At 31.1% G+C, this 23,102-nt stretch overlaps 1 protein-coding gene across 1 annotated transcript in view; it reads right to left on the bottom strand.

Annotated features, from left to right (window-relative positions):
* Positions 1-1,104: 1,104 nt before the first annotated feature.
* Positions 1,105-23,102, bottom strand: part of LOC130451640 (potassium voltage-gated channel subfamily H member 6) — a 280,003-nt gene continuing 258,005 nt past the window's right edge. Inside the window, exons 20-25 of the mRNA XM_056791206.1 lie at positions 22,877-22,945; positions 15,790-16,019; positions 14,224-14,472; positions 12,501-12,616; positions 10,412-10,553; positions 1,105-7,999 (exon numbers count right to left, since the gene is read on the bottom strand). Coding sequence (XP_056647184.1) covers positions 7,961-7,999; positions 10,412-10,553; positions 12,501-12,616; positions 14,224-14,472; positions 15,790-16,019; positions 22,877-22,945 — 845 coding nt within the window. The 3' untranslated portion in view covers positions 1,105-7,960. The remainder of the gene's footprint in view (positions 8,000-10,411; positions 10,554-12,500; positions 12,617-14,223; positions 14,473-15,789; positions 16,020-22,876; positions 22,946-23,102) is intronic.

The raw sequence follows: 23,102 nt of genomic DNA, 5'->3' as shown, positions 1-23,102 counted from the left end.
TGAATACTGCTAGGAAAAATGTATGGAGCTGAAAGGAGATATGGACATAATCAGTAGTTTTTCTGTTTCATACCACAATTAAAAACTAAAACTATGACTGATGAGATCGTATTAATAGAAGGCATTTTTTATTAACCAATATAGCAATTAAAATTTGGTTATGAAATATTTTATCGATAACCGTATTACCTATGGAGTGTAGAGAAGGAGGAACGTCTCTGGGTTAAAAAATGTGAGCTGATTTTTGATGGGAAAATAGGTGGCGCTGATTATAGAGGGTATTCGCTTGAATTTTACGCGCTGATTTGAAAATAACTGTATAGCAATGCTTTAGTTAGTAGTATTAAAATAATGAAACGATTAACAAAACAGAATCTCGTTAAATTAACTTTATTATTTAGCTATTTATTTGGTTTAGATAATACATATATTCTAATATGAAAAAAAAGTAGGATCATGTAACAATAATGAAATAGTATAAAAAAACATTTTGGTTGATTAAAATAAAATATTGAATTTTATCCGATTTTTAGCGATATAATTAGATCAATAAAAATAATAGAATAATAAAAAAAAATATTTCGGTTCATAAAAATAAAATATTGAACTTCATTAGCAACTAATATACTAGTTATAGTCATATAAAAATATCAATTTTGAATGAATTTTGATTTCTAACAGATTCAAACATGACTTACCTTTGGTATTCCAAAGAGACTTGCTTGTTTTATATTTTGAGATGAACGAATTCCACGATCTTTTAAAGAACCACTTATTCATCCAGAAATACAACAAGTTTTCACCATGATTTTTTGTATTCTTTTTTTACTATTTTTTTAATATTTTTAAACGTTGTTTAATTCTTTTCAACACCTACATAATATTCTATTTTCGTTAGTATATAGAATCTGAAGCTAATTTCAGATATAGTAAGTGTTTAACTTCAGATCTCAATTCCATAGTACAATCAGCGCCACATATTATCTCTACAGAATTCAGACCATATTTTAAACGTACCGTCCATAAGAGATGTTTGTTACTCCTTCTCTACACTCCATAGTATTACCAAAATGTACGTTTTTAAGGTAATAGTAAAACAGCGTATTTTAGCAGCAAATTGCCGTTTATTGAGTATTCAATATTACATATTATTAAAAATATGATAAAATTGTGTATAAACATATAATTTGTGCTTACAAAAATGTACCTTTAAAGCGATTGAATGCCGAAAACAAGCTGTAACAAATAATTTTAACAAATTATTAATGAGTAGGTAATAAGTCATGTTTTGTCTTTATTATTATTTTTTTCAATTTACATCTTGTATAAATCTTATGAGACGGATTTCTTCTCTACAAACTCTGTTTATTAATATTGATAACAATTATAGCAAACATCTGCAGTTAAAAATCCCCAATATCTCAATGTCTTCTTATTACCGCCATTGCCATACTTATAGTACAAATATAATTAAACTCCAACAAACTAAAAATGAAATTAGTCAACTATTCTATCGCCATATAAAACATAGATTTTCTTATGATTTATTGAAATTTTGATATCTGTTTGTGTTTTTCTTTATTACACATTTCAGGTATTTTTCAAATATTACAAAAATTGGATAAACAATTATATTTTTACTTTTACAATGTGATTGTGGTGAATATTTCTCAGGGTCTATCCAATAAAGATGGACATTTAATCAGGCACGATGAAAATGCATTGAAATGTGGTCGTAAACAATTAGGATTTCAATACAAACAGAGAGTGTGTAAAAAAAGACATTTTCACAAGCGATAGCACCAAGTAGGCGTAAAAGTATGACAGGATTGTCCTCGTCCTTTGTTTAAAGAATTGTAGGTTGCAAAGAACGTAATTAAATTAGATAAATTAACAAATTTTAATTTTAACGAAATTCCGACTGTCAACAAGATAATTTCTGCAATCAAAGACAGCGATATAATTAATCATGCTCAGACAAATGCACAAACTCAACGTTACCTCTTTAAAGTATTGCAAAAAATCGGTATTTATAGAAACACCGGAAATGAATATCTGGCAAAGAAACCACCTAAGTAAAGAAAATTTTACTGCTTCGACGAGACTTGAGTAAATAGTGAACGGGCACAAGCCCTTGGGAAGCTGTTATTAAAAAGTTATCCACAGGTTTTCAAGGACTGGCATGCAAAGGACGGGGGCTTCTTCTCATTTTAACAGGAATCTGTGCTGCTCAATTCCGAATATTTAGCCTCATAAGTTCTTCTTTAGACGTTAAGCTCCAGCTTTCATACCATATTTTTGGTGCTATGTCTAGTGGTCTCCGTGTATTTGGTTTCTGTTTTTACCGCCAATTTTGCCTATCTCTATTCCTGCATTTTTTCGACATGATCTCTTCAAATTCGTTTACGTTCTCCAATATCTTGTTTCCGTTGCATAAGTGAAAATAGAAAATGCTCTGCATGTTTAGTAGCTTGTCAATTTTCTTTGTGTACTCATTATGTTGTTTTCTTCTATATTATTTCTTTCAAATATTTATTGACCCTTGATATTTTAATGCTTGAGTTCATGTTTTACCTTGCAACTTCAAGGTAGTTGAATTTCATTGTTTCTTTCTTTTTATTATCCCCGCTTATAAATAAAAATTCATTGATTGAACATAGACTCAGTTATCTCAAAAAGGTTTCAACAGGTATCATAAATAACCATCTTATTACTTCTTTATTGAAAGAGAGAAACTTGACAGCTGAAAAATATTTTTGCGTTGGCGAATTTATACTGAGAATGATATAATAAATTTTACTCTATTTTAGAACCAATCGGCATAGGAATATACTTAAATAAATGAGTTATTCCAAGAAAATATGCAAGGCGCTCTATATCTGGGGTTATCTCAGGACTAGCAAGAGCTAACCAGCATTGCAGATATAGGAGAGAGCATAATTACAAAAATAATCGATTTAATCACCTCAATTTTCTCATTTTTGTTCATGCTTACCATAACTATCTGAAATAACGAAAATTTTTAAGACGGTTATATTAGCTTCACCTGTATGTAGGTTTGTGAGCTTTTTTGATAATTTGTAATTCTCCTTAGAGTTTATTACTGTTAGTATATCCCACCACTTTAATTTTCGTTCGTCTGACGAGCGGGATTACGCGTCAACTTTCGAATTCGCCGGTCGTAGGTTAAATCCCGTTCACGTGTGGAAAAAGTTTCTTTTTCAGCAAATATGTTTTAGAAACTATCCCTGCGAATTTTCTTCTTATATCGAAACAAATTTCACAATTTTTAAGCTTATTTTTTAAAAATATTTTCAATTTTTTATTTTGATGTGTTTTGAAAGTGTGTTTTTGGCTTTTTCAATTTACATTTATCTACGTTTAATTATATATTTTCAGTCTCAGAGACTGAAAGCTGTCATGTAAAAGAGGTTGAGTACAGTTTCTGTCGAACAATCCAGAACAGTATCCTGATAAATATCCTAATTTTTGAAGACACTATCCGAGATGACATAAGGATCGCATGTTCTTTGCAGATATACGTAAACCTTTAGTGGAACATGGTTTATTTTGCTTATTTTTAATACGTCTGAGGGAAAAAGAAGTGAATGTCTGACTAGTTAGTGTTATTATGAATTTAGAAAATAATAATTCAAACAACATAGCTACTACGTTGAAGTGCTAGAGACAATTAAAGGGCTCCATGCCAGAGACTGATACATTTACGTACTACTATGTTTAACGACCTATTTATCCCTATTTAAATTAGGTATAAACGAAAACTTGAATAAAATTCATGATTTAAGTTTTAATGTTCGAGAAGTGTGCCTACTGTCCCCCTTCCATTGTAATCTTGATTTAATTTTAATATTATTATTAGTCCACTATATAACCATTTCTCCGGTGCTTACAGAAAACTTATCAATTATTTCATGCAACATTTGTTGTCTTCATGAAATTTCACTCCAATATGTTTATTTAAAATTAAACAATTGAACTTGAAATATTATTTTTTTCATAATTTCATGCTTAATATTTTCCATTTAAATTATTAAGCAAAGCTCAGTTCCACAATGCATGAAGCATTCAAAAATAATGGTAATATTTGAAAATATTCATATTAGTTGGTTATACAGGGTGATTGATTAGTTTGATTAATTTCAGTGCCTTCTTTGTCCTTTGAGACATCAATTTGGAAATTTAAGGGATTATAGCAATCATTAGTCTCAACATTTTAAAATAATTTTCAATCTGTTCCAGAAAACTGTGCAATATCAAATTTACATTCTTTAAAAATTAAACACCCTATATTTTAATGCATCTTCCGAATCAGCTTGACTTTCCCAATACAATAATATAGAGTTGTGATGTGCTCTACGGGGTATTTAGAATGTTATGACCAATTTTCCATAAAAATCGCAACAAGTTCAAAACCCTGTGAAATGTAAGAAAAATTAGAGAATCAAGATTTGTTGCGGCCCTAGTAGTAAAAATTTTGGAAAATTATTTATTTCGTTAATATTCATTAAACCTAATACAGGGTGAATCGAAATACTAATACATTATTTTCTTGGTTTTTTCAAATGAGTATCGAAAATTATCACTAGCAAACTTTTTTTCGAGCATATCATATGTCTAAAACTATTATTTTTTGAGATATTTTGATTTCTCTTTGCAAAACAATGATGGATGGACCTATGTTGAGTATGATCGAAAATTTGACAATTAGAAGTTTTGAAGTTGGCGGATTTACGTAAATCAAATTTCAGTGGACGTCTCTTGAGTTTATTATCTTTATCCCGTAATTCCGACTAAAAGATAATCTTTACATTGGGATTTTTAACTGCAATTGATTTGGTTATTACATACATGCATTTTAATAAGTATGTTAGTTGAAAATATCACATTTTATAGTAATGGAATGTTGAAATATTATATTTATAATACTATTTTTATATAAAATAAGATGAACTGTTTGACCTTGGTATAATATTTAAACATTTCCTCATTAACGTAGGCTGTAATGCATCGAAATTTTAACAATATTTTTTAATATTAATAATAACTATTAGTTTTATCAATTATTTCTGAAACGGCTTCCCCCAATTTTCATAAATTTTACTTTGCTACTGATTTTATATTATAGGTATTTCATTTTTCAACAAATATAATCAACTTTGTTATGAAATTGATCAACTTTGATACTTTTTTTTGAAATCCTTAAGAAATACTTCATATTTTTCATACAATGTTACCTATACCTAAATGCCAATATTTTGGAGGTTATAGTTCTCCCAATATCTCCATTAAAGTTTAAATAGTACAGTATGGTGGATATACTGCTGTAGTACTATATTTTTCCAAATTATGCTGGTCATGTAACATTTCGTTACTACAAGTAAACAAGTTGTTGAATTAAACTAGAATGAAGGTGAATCCTAAGTAAAAATAATGATTTAGTGAGAAATATTAGTGTGCATTACTTATTAAATTTGTCTCAATAATTTCCAATCACTAAGGTTAACATAAAGGGAGGTAAGACAGCTGAAATCCATCATTAATATTATTTCTATTACATTAATTAATAGTTATTGTACTGGTAGTCACTTTTGTTGTATAGTCACTTCCATAACAAAGTAATTCCTTGATTTTCCACTTCAATTGAATCTATGTAAGTAGAAGAATTTTATTTTAAGATTCCTCTTCTCTGGTAAGTTATGTTTTTATAATATATCTTGTATCTAGATCTATTTCATCTGACCCTTCCTTTATTTATTCACCCCGTATTCTAGATTCTTATTGTATTTTTACCACATCGCTGCAGCTGCTGAGTCACACATACATCAGCAATGCAAGTCGCTGCTAGACTACCAACCACTGGACCAATAACCATTGGCTACAACATAGCTGAAAGTAGCAACTCAGCCTTCTCTGACTAATTTTCCGTTTTTTTTATTTAGCATAGTATATATAAGCTTACTGTTCATACCATCTAACTGCTTGATTCTAAATATGCAGTGAGAGCGATTTTTTGATAAATATTTTATTGCCAAGACTTTTTTTATTGATTTATATTGATTTTTAGGATTATGTTTGATAATTTTCTACAATTTAGTACAAGCTGTTCATCTTGTTCTCGATTTTTAATTATCGATTCGTATAAAGGTAAATTTAAATATTAGTTGTTTATTTCAGCTGAGTATCAGTTGTATATACTTTAACTGAGGCCAAATACTACTTCATGAGGAAGAATTTCCAGCCTAGGGTATAAGGTTATAAGCTATATATATAACTAACTACTACTTTAATTTCTTATTTCTTAGATCTTTTATATATGTTTATGTTCCTAAATCGTCTTGATTTTAGATCTTTTTTCTTAATATCAGTTTTTTTTTCTATAATTTTTGAGACAGATAAGAATTTTACGTATTGACTACTTTCAGTTTTTATTGTTACGAATAAGCTTGCGAAATGGGTCCTTAGGCTGGCCGTGTCCAAATACAATGGGATTTTAATCAGCGCAATCGCGCGGCGCCTTTGATCTATTTTTTTATAAATGTCGGACGCGCCTTTGATGAAGATTTTATTATAGTAGGAGGTTTATTATAGTATTTCTTTTAAATAATTTCTAGGAGAGTTTAGTTATTTATTTCTTGTGTTTCTTTTTGTTCTGGAACTTTGTAGAATTCTATTTTTAGTAGTTTATGTAGCGCAGGTGGTTAGTTTTCAATAAATAATCGGAGTGAGAATAACAAATTAGTAAAAGTGATCGCTGAAATTATTTAAGTGATATTAATAAGTAAATTATTATAAGTTGAGTGTAGTGTGTAAATAAATAAAGAATGTAAGAAACAGTGTTTATTAATTCACCTCACGAATAGAAATATTATTGATAAATACGAAAACCATTCCATTAGAAGTGGGATCAATTACTGCGCTACATAAACTGCCACAAATAGAATTCTACAAAGTTCCAGAGCAAAAAGAAACAAAATAAAAAGACTTTTCTAGAAATTATTTGAAAGAAATTCTGTAATAAACCAACTTCTATAATAAAAAGTTCATCAAAGGCGCGTCCGTCATTTATAGAAAAAACAGATAAAACACGCAACGCGAATTCGCCAAATTTCAAAAATTCCCTTGTAGCTGGACAGGGCCATCCTAAGGACCCATTTCACGAGCTTTTCTTAACATTATCAAAATAAAATATATCTATTATATGATTAAATATACATTTTATTCTGATTATATGTTTTTCAAAAATTATGAAAAAAAAACTAATTTTAAAACAGAAGACGGCTAAAATCAAGATGATTTATATAAACTAACTACTACTAGTATCTACAGATTTTGAAGAATTAGGGAGTTAATAGCAACATTAATAATATAATAACTATTCCTTCAGTTTTTTGTCTGTTTTTATAGTATATTACGGTTTTTCCATATTATTTTTACCACGATAATAACTTTGTGGTGAGATGGTGAACGATCGTAGTGTCTAAATAATCTAAATAATCATCTCAGTTTTCTTTATTTCAGAATTGACGAAATTCCACTGGAAACGTTGATTTTCGACCATATTATCACTGATTTCGATAATAGATTCATCATAAGCCTTTGTAAAAGCAATTTCAAATAAAAATATATACCAAGGTCAGTTAATTTTTTGAAATTTGTTAACAAACCTGATTATATTGAAAATATTTATAATTTTTTGTATTAATAAACAAAGTTCGTGTTTGTCCTTAAATATACGGGAAATTATTTATTATATATCTCACTGTTTTCATTAATGTACAACAATATATTAATCAACAGTCTATAAAAGCTCGTTCCAAATATTGGAAACATATCAGTTTGAATATAACTCGACCATTTCCGACAACATGTTTTAATCCATATGTATAATATGTATATTCATCAATTTAAATAAAAACAATATAGTTTAGAAACAACTAGGCTATTTTTTTGGTTTTTTTGGACTGTCCAGAGGAGATTCCTGAAACAAAAATTACAATAAAGTCAATTGAAGAACTGAGATTCATTACACGTGTTTCAAAGATTTTGAATATTAAAAGCATACACTTCTGTTTATTGAAATAGCATACAAATCTTGAAACAGATTTATGCAATTTTTTAACTGTGTAAATTTATTTGACATTTGTTGCCATGTTTACCAATATCAATTTATCAGGTGAGTATATACAAAAAAATTTCATTATACTATAATTATTAACCCTTTCAGTTCAGCCGACTCAGGTAAATCTTTACCATTTCAGCGGATTTGTTCGTTAAAAGGTATGCTTGAGTATCTGTTTTTTTTTCTGGAGAGTCCATCACTCACTTATACTAAAAAATCTCTTTTTGCCGTTGTCTCTATAACAACAAATACTCCTTTTATTTCATCTTTCGGCATCAAACTGGAAGAAATTGAGCTGATATACACACCTGGTCAAAAACTGTGTTCCTTGGATATTAGGAAAAATATTCATAGTGATCTACAAGCAAATAAGGTAAAGCGATGTCTTTCGATTTTATCACCAAACAGAGCGATAGTATAAGAATATTGAAAGTCGTGTTAGTTCATACTACGAGGATAGTCCCAGAACTACCTGGCCCAAAAAAGAAAATACAAGAATTTTGGGAAAAATATATTTAGTTTTCAACGTATCTCCTTTTGGCTCCATATACTTTTCCCAGCGGTGCTCAATAATAAGAATCGTCACGCTCTTTAAATTATCCATAAACCTTTGACCACCGAGCTATTTTTTCAAGTCTGGAAGCAGAAAACTAGTCTGAGGGGACTAAATCTGGATAGTAGTGTGCATGAGGTAACAATTCAAACTTTAATTCAATGAAAATTATCTCACGCGCATTCCAAAAAACCGACGCCATGAACTTGCCTGAAGATAGAACGGTCTTTTCCTTCCTTAGAGTTAGGTCTCCCTTTTCGGTCCACTGCTTGGATTGTTCTTTTGTTTCGGGTGTGAAGTAATGAGCCCAAGTTTCATCCATTTTTCACATGAAAGGATTATATCATATAACGATGATCAATTTTTTCCATGTTTACAAATTCACTGAAAATGTTCACTATTGATGTCTACCAAATAAATACTAAACAACGTGGCGTCTTCAAAACATGTTGTATAGATTATGCATTTGCTAATGGTATACTTTATACTATACTTTCAGTGCAACATCTTCTGCGTCATTTGAAATTTCCTTTCCTCCAGTCTCAAGTTTTCGACTCAAAGTCCCTTCTTGTTCCTATTACTCTTTGACTCTGGCTACGGTACTCGCATTCAGACCTATATGAGTTGCCTGTCTTATAATCCTCTCTTTTTTGATTTCGCAATATTGGTAGCTTTCTGAAATTCAGTTAATTAAGGAGGCATTAAGTACACTACAACTGAAATCAATTATTGAATGATCTGTAACTAACAATAACAAAGACTTTAGGTAGGATCTCTGATTTACGTAGGCAAAATGTAAGAGAATGCTTTTTTAGGGAACAGAAGTGTACGTGTTTATAATAGGTTTGCGAAAGGTATGAAATATTTGTATATATATCAACTTTGGTAACGGGGATAGTGGCAGCTTTACAGATCTTCAAATTATTGTTCAAATATGAATAATGGAAAACAGCTCAAGCAATATAATTTGATCTAAACATCCAAAATTAATTGAATCTATTAATGTTTTAAACAGTTATTGAAGAAGTCTAACTTTCAGCGGGTAAATTCGTGGATGAAATTTTATCTTAATTTCTCTCCTGTTACTGGTTTACCTTTCCCAAAAAAACAGTCGCATCACTTTTCCGGTCGATGAAACCGTCTTTGCATTTTCCGGAACAGGTTTACCCCTAGCAATTTACTGTCTTGGCTTTTTTTTCGTTTCAGTAGTGTAGTGCTGGATCCAGGTTTCATATAAAGTTGTAGATCGATCGAAAAAATCCGACTGATTTTGCTTAAACCGCGTCAGTAACGCCTGCGAAATGTTGATTCGATTGCTCTTTTGACCCAAAGTGAGAAAATACGGCACCCAACGGTCGTATAGCTTACGCATGCATAATTCGTCAGTTAGTATATGGCAAATGCCTTCTATTGATATGCTGATGGCCTTTTCAATCTCTCTAATATTGAACCGACGATCTTTCTGAACCATTTGGTGAATTTTCTCAATGATATCGCTGGTTGTCATGGCTTTTGGCCGTCTAAAACGTTTGTCGTCAGTCAATATGATGCGGCCAAGTTTGAATGACAAGTCGAATAGAACTTATTCCAAAAGAAGTATCCACAAATGCTTCTAGCCATAAATTCAACGTTGAGATTCGAAGGAGATCAATTTAAATTGGAATTTACAGTATGATCCGATCATATGGATAAGATTTTTTATCTTTAATATAACTTACCAGATCTAATTCGTCCAAAGATTCCAATTTAGCTATTGGAGCGGGTTTGTCCTCTTTTTCTTTATCTTTTGATATTAGACATTCCGCCCAACAAGGCTCAGGTCCTTTTTCGAAATCAAAAGCTTTATTAAATGATGCAAACCTAAAAGATAAATACAAGAATAAACACATTTTCATTAATCGATATTGTTTGCGTCAATTATAGGGTTCTATTTGGTTTATTGGGTTGGAACATTTCTAAACTCTGATTTTATATATCGATAAAAATGTTTATTTCAATATTAGTCTAATATTTCTAAGAATAATTGTGTTTTGGCATTTTCATTGTTTACTTAGAAAAGCTAATAAACTTACAAAGTAGTTTTGCGAACCTAAAGCTGACCATAATCTTAAACTTAAACTTAAATTTTGCATACTACTCAGAAACTGCCAATTTTTAATAGATACTAGTATAAACGAAGCACTAGTAAATTTTGATTGCAACTTACAGTGGATACTCGACTAACCAGTTATACGAATTCGGACTATGAAGGGTAGAGGTAAGGAGGACCATTTCATATGGGGGCTTAGCTTAAATACTGTCCGCTTGTAGACGGTAAATTATATTTCAAAATTTGACCAGAATGGCGCTCCTGTCTGACGAGATATCATATGAACTTAGTTATTTTAGATAGAGTGAAGTATACAGTATTAAAAATTTTCAAATTTTCGTTAATTAAATATTGGTATGCAAAATCTAAACTTTTTATGTAGTACAAAATAATTTTGTAAGTATAACCTAGAAAAACTACTGTGAGATAACTCTGAATACTAATTAATTATTGTGAATTTGTAAGAAAGAAAGTGTCAATCATCACTTCTTTCTTTCTCTGCCCGTACTCTTAAATTTCTAGCGCTTTATTTAAAATTTACACTCATGCGATAGTAGCGCCTCCCTAACGTAAAGAATTTGATGGACACTTTCTGTAGCACAGAGATGGTTCTCCTTACCTCTACCCTCCATAATCCGGACTATGAACTGCGACCAATTAAATAATTAAGTAAGATTGAGCCAAATCAGAAAATGTTTAAAAGCCGCTTGTCATAATGCAATACAACGTGCAAGAAACTGCATGCAAGTCTCAGGCAATTGCATCATGACTGCCACTAACTAAAATTCTTTAAGTATAAGTAAAAAAATTTCTAACCTCAAATTTTATCTAATATTTTGTGCCTAGTTTAACAATGAAAATAACAAAGCTAAATTTTACGACACTCAGCTGATCTGTTAAGCCAAAAGTAACTAGATTGCAACGTGCACGCAATAAAATAAGCACAAAACCGATAATGTCAAGATCTGGCATGTAACAATCAACTGAACTTGATCTGCGCATGCTTTTGATCAAGAAATATTGTGTCTTGCATTGCATTGCACGTTGTATTGCATCATATCAAGCGGGCTTAACATATGTACTAAAACTCGAATTTAAGCAAGTACGAACGAGTCATTCATTCTTTGATTTATTAAAAAAAGGAGAAACCGGTCATAAGAAGATGAAAGGAATAAAATCTAGACGTAAAAAATGATGTAGGATCATCTCATGATGAAGCACTTTAGGCTCTGGAAATAGCTCTGAAATAGTTTGAAAAACAAACAGAGAGTGATGCTGTGTATTCACTACAGCTGAAACCAATTCATGATATAGCAGCAATAAAGAGAAAAAGTAGCTTATGTCAAATGCCAATTACCAAATATTTTAGGCTAAATGAAACTAATTATTAATTTTGATTAATAATATTATTATTTATTAATAAATATTACTATTATTAAGCTTATTTTATTTCACAAAACCCGCTTTTCTTCATACATTCGGTTATCCGGATTTTCGATTATCCAAATCCCTAACAACAACAATTAATCCGGTTAATCGAGTTTACACTGTATTTGATTGAAGTAAAATCACTTTTATTCAAATTCTAGCATTGAAGGTCATTTTTATTTTATATTTTCAAGAAGTAGTTATTTTCCCAAGGGATTGTAAATAATTGAGTGTTGATTGAGGTAGATAAATATTTTGCTTTTGCAAGATGGCATCTTTCTGTAACTTACCTATGAAGAGCTTGGGAATGATGATTTTTTGATATTGGCTTTGGTTCACTAACTGATCTTTGAAATGTATATCTAGTTCTACTGGGATCTATTGCTACGTTTTCATATTCAGGCATCTGTAATAGATAAAAGAATAGAGAAGATAATTCATTTGTTTTGCAGACACCTGCGGATTTTCGTTCAGATGTTTTCCCTTGCCTATTAATAGTAACAAAAATTTCCAATTATCGACGTTTTGCTTAGCATTAGAGGTATCGCATAAGTTTATTAGAAAAATGCTATTCAGAATAGTATTTTAGCCCCATATACCGATTTACATGACAAAAATTTGTATTATTATCTTTTTATTATCTTAATATATACTGAACACAGTGTTTACACTACCACAGTAATCGTCTTCAGAGGCTGAAGATAAACTAAAACCTATTAACTTGATCTACCTAATTATACTTAATTTTACTTCCAATGAACTTCCTATTGCAGTGAAGAATTCTTTAGACTTTATTAACAAAGTGAAGAATACAGAAAATGAAGATGGAGAAATTTCAATCTCCTTTGATGTAAGTACATTATTTCCCAGCGTGTCAATCTTGCAGACCTTGGAGTACATTGAGGACGTATGTATGAAGTATAGCTGTTTCCAGTACAAAAACGAATTGCCTATCTCTGTTTATGGCAGAGGTATTCGTGAGTCTCTTTGAAAACCAGATTAGTCAATAGCTTTAGTATTTTCGCATGGTTTGGAATAGGTTTGTTGATCATATTTACGGTATATTAAAATGACAAAATTAGAAGATTTAATTTGGATACTCTTTTCAAAATGTGTAGCCATGATGTTCACTGGACGGTTATTTCCGTTGCGTCCAACATAAGATGGCCAGTGTGGTTTTCCTAACGAAAATGACTTTTATTGGGGATATAACTCTACCCAAATGATAAAAGAACTGTAGATAGGTTAATTAACAGTCATGGGCTTAAGAAATATCTATGTGAAATTACTTTTTTCCAAAATCAAAATAAATAACAAGGAAAACTTGCTCCTCTATCTTTCAATCCTGTTTATACGAAAGGATTGAAAAGAATTTTGAACAGAGTGAGCTTAAAATTGGTTTATAAATCCAGCAATACATTAAAATAAATATTGGATAGTCCTAACGATAAAATACCAGATTTGGAAAAGATATATGAAATTAGCTGTGATGATTGCGATGGAAAGTTTGTTGGACAGACTAAAAGGTGTGTCAATGTCCAGTTTGAAGAGCACATAGTTTTAAAATATGGTCGGATCGAAAAATCGGGTATGGCTGATCTTGCTGCTAGACATAATCATGAAATAAATATAAATAAAGTTAAATTGTTAAAAAATGTATCCAAAGAATTGAGATATTTAATTGTAAGAGCAGTTTAAATAGGAACAAGAGGCTTATTTCTTACATTTCTTAGTTGTTAAGGAATGAATGTTGAATTTCCCGCGGATATGATTTGGTTTTCCACGGGAGGAAGTTTATTGGAGGAAAAATTTAGGATAAACAGGAAGGTGAAGTTAATAGGTTTTAATTTACCTTCAGTCTCTGAAGACTATAAGTTGGTTATCAAAACGCACGTCAGACTGTATAATTGTGGGTGTTGGTGTAGAGGTAGTGTAAATAGTGTGTGTTTAATGCCTGCGGGTAATAATATGTAATTTATGCCCACATAGATTTCTGTACTTGCCATTACTCACCTCTTGTTTAACAGTCGAATCTTCGCTACTACTAGGCTGCTGTTTAGTCTCCAACAGTGACAATATCATTTTCATATCGGATCCTAGTGTCGTTTCCAATGAATTAACGCGTTTCGTGAGGTGATCTAATTTGTTGTTGATATGCTCGAGAAGACTCCTGCTTATAACTAAATTATCCGAATATGTCAATGTTTCTACAGTGGAATGTTGTTGAAGATGTATGGAGGTTGTTGTTGACTCTAACGGTACCTAGAAATACAAATAATCTAAAAACCAAATCTAATAGACTAGTAACAAATCTACCTGTTCCGGATATATCTTTGCAGAGGACGACCCGCAAGATAATCGACTCTTGAGCAGAGAGGTATAGAGGACCCCAAAATATGATGATTGGGACAATTTACCTCTATACCAAACTATATCCCTGAGGAGTTATAGGGCTCAAAGTTGGGCACAACATTTAGAAAGAAATTAATTTCTTCGTAGACCTTCAATTTGGAATACGGGGGTCAACTATTTATGCATAAATATTATGATTATTCAGATAAAACCTCATCGACATTTACAACGTGAGTTTAAGTTTGGTCTGTCTTATCGATCATTATTTTATTGGACCAGTTATTTTACCAAACCGGCTAACTACCGAGCCTTACATAGAATTTCTCCAAAATATTCTTCCAGATTTATTTAACAATTTGCCATTAAAATTGAGATTGTAACTTTAGTTTATGCATGGAGTACCACCTCATTTTAGTGTCAAAGTAAGAGATTTTCTCAACGGCCAATATCCAAATAAGTGGATCAATGCAATGAATGCAATGTAATAAAAAATGATTTTCAGCTATTGGCTACAGTCGACTTCAATCTTTGTCTAATTTTTTTGTCTAAGAGAAAATTGTGATTATTTTTAGAAGTTTTCCAATCAATTGTTCTTATTGAAATGTATATATCAAGTTTGTTAAATCTGAAATGAAATTCATACCCAACGCAAGGTGCAAATAATATTTTTTCAAATCCACTAAAATTACAAGAATAAAAAAAAATAGAATCAAGTTATTCATGGTACGAAAATAATTTCTTTTAAAGCAACCGATAAAAAATTTCTGTGGAGTTTTGAGGTTAATTAACTCCCCAGAATGGTTCGATCGCCTTCTACTTACTCACTTAATGCCTTTAACAGTCTCATACCAAATTTGAGATTTTTAAGTTAAATGATTACAAATGAATTATTTTTTTTTAAATCATTTACCCTAGTTTGAGACCCTATAACTCCTCAATGATGCAGCTTGGTATAGAAGTAAATTGTGCCAAAAACGTCATATTTTGTGCTTCTCTATACCTTCTGCTACCCTTGTCGGTTTTTATGCGGGACATCCTGTATAATGCTACTTTTAGTGAGGAAAAGTCAACTCTCATAGAAGCTTCGAAGTTTGAACATTATATGTGGATAAAATTTAAAACACTCAAAATATATGAACATTGAATTTTTTTAAATAAAATAGATTTCCAAGATAAAGCGATAAGTTTTTATTCTAATTTTTTTTCAAATTCATAATGAATACTTACCAGTGTTTCTTGGACATTTTTTCCATTCGCATCAGTCACATGTGGCGGGCTAGGACTATTTGTATAATAACTAGTACTGCTAGATAGAGGCCCAGAAATGTGTTGCGACTGTTGTGGAGCATTTTGATGGTGTGTCGTGGTAGTCGTGGGCTCTTGATGATGGTACGCTCCTATAGATGACTGCCTTCGTATTGTGCGTATCCTATGGCTGGAGGGAGGAGTGGACTGTGCTGGAATGTAGAAGAACACGGATAAATAAACTTGAAATCAATCTTCCCTTTTCAAGTATTTTTTTTTATTTATGATCCCTTTTCTCGCTGTTGAAAGATGAGGAAATGAATTGAATAATGTACAGTACAGAGAGTACTGTCAATCATTAACAATTACTCAAATATACACAACAGTTATATGATGAAATATAAAACAAGAAGTAGATAGGATTTTTTACACTGACTGCATAAGAAATTTGGATTATCAAGAAATAGTAAGATGCGAAATTTTTGAAAATTAAGATGGGTATTGTTACGAATTCATATCCGCCCTGAAGCCGGTCCTGCTTGGATATGGTGGAATTCTGCAATTCGGTGAAAGCTGCTTTTGATGAAATACCCGGAATTCGTTCGAAGTTTTTATAGCAATCGGTTTATTTACATTGTTTCTTTTGATTAACTTCTAGGAAGCTCTATTTATTTATTTGTTTTGTTTCTTTATTTTTCTAGATCTTTCGACAATTGCTTTGAGATATATAAGAGAGAGTTTATGTAGCGCAATTCATAATAGTCGTGATCGAGAAGCTTATCTATTCAAAGACGAGTCTTCCACTTCAATATCGTCAATTTCTGAAATGAAGAACGATCTTTCAACTATGAAAAATGATATTTAGGCCAATATTGACGAGAAGATTAATAAAAGCGACATTACAGTATTTAAACATATAAACGTAATCTACTGCAATACGGTTTCCATCAAAGGGTGGAATAAAGAAATATATGTGAGGTTTGCTCAGAAAATTCTTTGTAGTCATTTTTTACGATAATGTCGGAGCTACTGATTTTTTATGGAGATGTTTTGCTCATATAAAAAGTTTGGTTGTTATAGAAACCAAAAATGTCCTTCTTTCTAATATTATAATAATAATAATAATTTTTGTATCATATCAATTTTCTGATGAGTTAAAAATAAGCTATAATGTCAAGACTTTTTCCTCTGAAACCACTAAACTGTATGGTTAATTGGAGTTTAGTCAACAACGGGAATCAACGAATCGGATGAATCGGAGCTTCTTCTCATAACGTCTGTACCTTTGTTTTTTAAAAAGTTTATCATTCTTCCAGTTATGATATTTTCCATTAGAGTATGTGACTGTATCATCCAAGAAAAAGGAGGTCCCACAAAAGATTTATAATGTAGCGAGTCGCTCCAACATATTACTAAAATATGGGTAGAAAATTTGAATGTCATTTAGTTTTAAGCTTTCTACCTATAGCCTCATAATTTCCTAGCCTATTTATATTGTCATAAGTAGATGTAATCAAAATATATATACATGTATTTCAATTCAATAAAATAATAAAACAGGACGCTATAACATTTGTAACTAGCCGAAAACCTGTCGAGTTATATAGTGATTATAATTGTAGCATTCTATTATACAAAATAGGTGAGCTCCATTTAACACCTTCAATTAACACCTTCTGAACCAGTCCATTATTGTTCGATATCATTTAGGACGTCGGTGTGCATAATCGCCCACTTTGCTCATCAATTATTAACGTTCCAGAGTGAGTTTTCATCAAAACTTAGCTGAAATTCAAACAAAAGCGACTTTTTATAATCCCGAAAATGGCATTGCAGTGAAATAGATTGAAGAGGATCCATTGTAAACATATGACGCTCACAGTTTTGTTAGGTTCTTAGAACGGGATTTACAACGGTGGGGGATGTTGTGATCGCCAGTGTTAATGCAATATACCCAAAATGGTTACTGGGTGATATAATTTTCTGACTTCCTCAAATAATATAGACTCAATATCATGATATTAAAGTCCTTAGATATGTTCAAGGATCCCTTAAGTTTTTATTTGGAAAAATTATTTTAAATTATAAACTATTCTCTCAAAACATAACTCAATTTGTAGGTTCCATAACATGCACTTAAAATTTTTGGATTAAAATGAAAAACAACACTAACATAACAAAATATTAGATTGAGTGTCTGTTAGGCGACATGCCCAATGGGTAACATGCTAACATCTAAAAAAACAATCGAGTTAGTCGCAAATTGCAGATACATACATACATATATAACAGCAGAGTTAACAATGACGTAAGATTTTTGACAGAGGAACCAGATGCCTAACTAAGATTATTAAAAACAACTTCAATAATTCACTATTGAAACAAAGTTGTTTTTAATTGTTACACATAACAAACATCCTGTATATTATGATTAGAAGAATATTTCTACAAGTTGTTAAAAAACATCTGAGAATATTTCATTCGTATCGGTATTTTCAAAGCATAAACGGAATGGGTTATTGTTTGTTAATTTAAGTCGTATACCGTACAAGTATAAAAACATTAGTTTTAAATTAGTTTCATATAAAAACGTGACATTACGAATGTACAAAGTCCGTGGTGAAGTTAATTGGTAGATCAAATCTCTTCGATTAATTGATCTGTCAATGGTAAACAATCATGAAGGGATATAGAAGAGAAATGAAGGGAGAAACATCAAAAAAACAATAATGGAATTGAAGAAGAATTGACATGTAAGAGAATGAGTAAAGAAAGAATAATCATAAATATATTGGAGGTAGACAAACAAGGAAAAAAATCAAAGAGAAAGACAAATAAAATAATGGATTGGCCAGTGAGAGGAAATGGGAAGAAATAAAGAGGAAATAGGACGGAAGAAAGGAAATGAAAGTATTTGCTAGGATCAAAAAATCATGTAAAACATTCATGGAAATGGACGCCTGAATAGGCATAAGGATAAAATAAGAGGAAGAAGACGGAAATTTATCTTTGTTTTTCTATCTAATGAAATAATTCCAGTTTCCATTTGCGTATAAATAGTGGAGTATTTTGACTGATACGGATTGAATTTGTTTTTGCTTGCTATCGACACAATTTGTGAACCAAATGCAGAGTTAGTAGTGAAACTACCTTAAATAAAACTCCTTGGTACGGAGCTATTGTCCCTTGTTCCTTCATTATTTCTAAATGCATGAATTCATCACCTATCAAATGAAAAAGGGTGCTCCTAAATTGTGAATAGAAATATTTGACGAATTTTTGGTTAGGTTAGGTTAGGTTTGTTTGAAATATTGGTCAAGGCATCTAAACTGATATTTCATATAATAGGTCACCTCAAGTTCAGCGTAAACCTTTTTTACTTGAAGTATAAAGACAAAATAGAGTATTGCAAACAAAGCAAATGATACAAGACGTTTAAATTTTATGTCGATGTAGGAACAATAAACATCAAGTCTCGTATAAGATAATGAAAAAATTGATTAAAGTTGTCTGAATTTTGTAGCGTAGCTATTAAAACTATTAATAGAAAATTAGATGTATTCATGCCATTTTTCATATATGTGCTCAATAATCCTCCTATCCGCACTCCTAAAGGTCAATAGGTAAAAAGCAGCCGAGATAAAGCCAATGTTTTTGCCAAATACTAAGAAAAAGTCTTCAAGCCCAACTCCTTAGAGAACAACTTCAACATTGTAGCCGAAGTTAAAGATTTTCTGGAAACTCCATATCAACTGAAACTTCCCCTAGAAAAATTTATCACAACCTAAGTCAAAAAATCAAACTATCGAATAAGGGATTTAAGTATCTAACTCAATTACAGTATTGAGAATGAGTTATTTCCCTAACCAAATCGTAATCGTAGTAAGAGGGAAATTTACATCCTACACCCTACAGACCAATTAGTCTATTACCTGCTATGTCCAAAAATTCTAGAAAAATTACTGATAGAAAAAATAGAACCGATTTTAGATTCCCGCAGACAATACCTAACCATTAATTTGGATTTAGAGAGCAACATGCTCCCATAGAACAAGTCCATCGAGTTAAAAAAATTGTACCCATCTTTTAAAGATAAAGAATATTGTTCGCTTTTTTTAGATATCTCTGAGACATTCGACAAGATCTGGCACGACGGACTTCTATGAAAAGTAAAAGAAAACCTCCCACCCAACTGCAAGATAGACACTTTCAAGTCAAAATTAAAGACCAAACATCCAATTTTGGTGTTCCACAGGGGAGTGCACTTGGTCCGATCTCTATCTTATGTACATAACCGATATTCTCACACATTAACGTAACATATACAGATGACAATTGGGAAAAAAACTGAATTAAAATAAATCTCTTCATGCTACCTACACTCAACGGAGAGGGACCTGTCCAACCGTGATATTAAGCGGGCATCTTCTGTAGCAAAAAGAAAGTGCAACATACCTTGAAATTAATCTGACCGATGATGATGAGGACACACATAGTAATGAAGAGAAAGCTATTTGGTCTAAAACCATTTAACTGTCGAATATTCCAACTAACAATCAAAAAGCTGCTAATATACAAAGTCACACTGAAACCAATCTGGAGTTATGGTATTCGGCTATGGGACATTGCATTCAACTCAAATATAGAAATTCTAGAAAAATTTCAGTCAAAAGCACTCAAAATTTTAGTAAATGCTCCATAGAATGTACCCAATAACGTTACAGCTTGTGACCTTCAAATTGAGCCAGTTAAATATTCTCACTCATCTTCGAGGGCATCTTCCGTGTGATCTGCCTGACAGATTTTAGTGTCATGGTGATATGTCAATGAAACTATATTTTTTGAAGCGAAAGTAAATTGCCAGTTGTCAATCATCCTACAAGATAACTTGCAATTAACAATTTGCTCAAAATAAATTTTCCAGATTGCAAATAAAAAAAGGGTTGTAAAAAATTTGGCATATTAGAGGACTTTTTATAATTAGATTTAATAGATGACCATTCCGATATGATTCTGGAAATAGCTGTATAAAATATACTAAATTTTCATATTTAATGATAATCATGATGTTTTATTTTGATATACAGGATGTTACATACTAGCTACTACTTAACCCTTCAGTTTTATCTACGAATATGTTTGGTGTATATGAATAATTTCAAAATGATTTTCTATTTAAAATTTACGTTATAAATTTAGCATTGTCACTTGAGGACTTAAATGATACATGGTTGTGTTTAAAAATTCTATACATTATTACAATAATCTTGAATAATGAAATTAGAACTATTACAACATTACAAATATTACGTATGCTTTTATTTTCCAAATTGATTTATCTAGATCAATATGAAAATGATAATAAATATAATAATGATAAATGAGGTTTATAGATAAACAGCTTTTTGGGTGAAGATGGAGGGACTAAAATGAAGGGAGTTATTTTATATATAGATATACGTGTTTGGCTGTTGGCAAATTGTAAAATTTTGACTTAAGATGGAAAATCCGAGAGTTGAATATAAAAACTCATAGTATTGCATCTATAGTGAATAAAGTGTGAAATGAGAGAATAATACTTTCTAAGCGACAGTTTTGTTATTTATATACTACGGTTTTGAGATAGACAAATTAAAACAGATATCTATAATTGGATATGGCTTCATTGTTTTTTAAAAAATATTTTCTATTAGGATCAATAGAATTTTGCATGTGTTAGAACCAACCTAACCTCCAAATCATATGATTTGAACGTATCAACCGCTTCTCAGGTGTAGAAAAACGTTGACCTAGTAATTTATTTTTAACCTGCGGGAATAAGAAGAAATGATCGGGTGACAAACAAGGACTGTACGGCGAATGGCCTATCAATTCAATGTTTTGACTGTTCGAAAACGTTTTTGTTTGAACCGAAGTGTGAGTGCTCGCGTTATCGTGGTGGAGAATTATTCGTGGTTTCTTTCATTTCTTTCAAACTCTTCTGGTTAATGGAGTGATGGCGACATGTCCGATTACTCCAAAAAAACAGGAGATCATTTGCTACGCGAACAACTTTTAGCAAAATAAGACCATGATTGAATGTGGAAAACCAGCGAAACACAGTGGCTCGAGATGGTGCTCCATCACGAAAACTGCTGTTGGTTTGATCCATGTCCAAATTCAAAGAAAATAACAGCACAAAAATTTAATTTAATTCCATTTTTTGATCAAGATGAATGTCCCAAGTAACACTCGGTTGTCAACACGTTCTATACGTTCACCATAAAAATGTCATGTCAAACTTTATATGGCAATTTCATATTTGACATATTCTTATCACTGTTGCCATATCCCAAAATATATACCGGGAAAAAATAGTTTTAAACAAAGTCAATTTGCAAGCGAGTCAACAAACAAGTAAATGATATGAAAATTCACTCCTGGTGTTGGTTTTTTGCAATTAAGTAGTAAGAGTGAGCTTGGTGATAATAACACAGTGTTCATTCTAAGTTCATTAGATTGAGAAGATCCGATTACATAATAAGCAAAAATTTATTGTTCGAAACAACAAATAATCATGGAAAACAACTAAGTAGTTTTCTACCCTTATTTGAATATGCCGTCTGGTTTGATCTCCCTAGATCTTTAGCTAAAATGGATCACAAACAAAACTGTGGAGTAAAAAAGTGGAAGAAACGACTCAGTTGAGAAAAGAAAATTTAGTACAGAGATGATTTAGAATAACGAGCTGGCAAGTGAAAAGAAAGGAATGTCTATTAATTGCGAATGTAAACAATCGAAATACAAAGAGGAAAAGTCAATAATTTGCATTTACTTGATTATGTTGATAATTTTATCTATACGGTTTCAGTATTTTTTGTTGGTATAATATTTTGTTGTTATTTCAAGCTTATGAAAACTGATAACTAATAAATGAGAAGAAGAAACATTTGAAATGTCTTTTTTTCGATATGTAAAAAAGAAATTTTCCAGGATATGTACCTCTTCGCTATTCTAATGTGTGTAGATAACATTTAGGAGAAATAGTGCTAGTATCAGATTGTTCACAGTCCGTCAACGTAAAACTTACCTATTAGTGGCTGGTGTGTTTTGTGTAACCTTAGATCTGGAATACTTCTTTTAAGTTGAGATAGCATGCCTAAACACATTATGATTAAAGTTTATTTTATAGCACAGATTTTCAGTCTTAATCACTGATATTATTAATTTAATGTTTTATTTAAATTGCTTCCCTTTATTTTCAGTAATAAATGCGTATTCATCATTTTTTATCAGTGTTTTCAACTCTTTTGGAA

Source organism: Diorhabda sublineata, chromosome 1, assembly GCF_026230105.1.
Source record: "Diorhabda sublineata isolate icDioSubl1.1 chromosome 1, icDioSubl1.1, whole genome shotgun sequence".
Lineage (NCBI taxonomy): Eukaryota > Metazoa > Arthropoda > Insecta > Coleoptera > Chrysomelidae > Diorhabda > Diorhabda sublineata.
The sequence above is the reverse complement of the archived record's forward strand: the minus strand, read 5'-3'. Positions and strand labels throughout refer to the sequence as shown.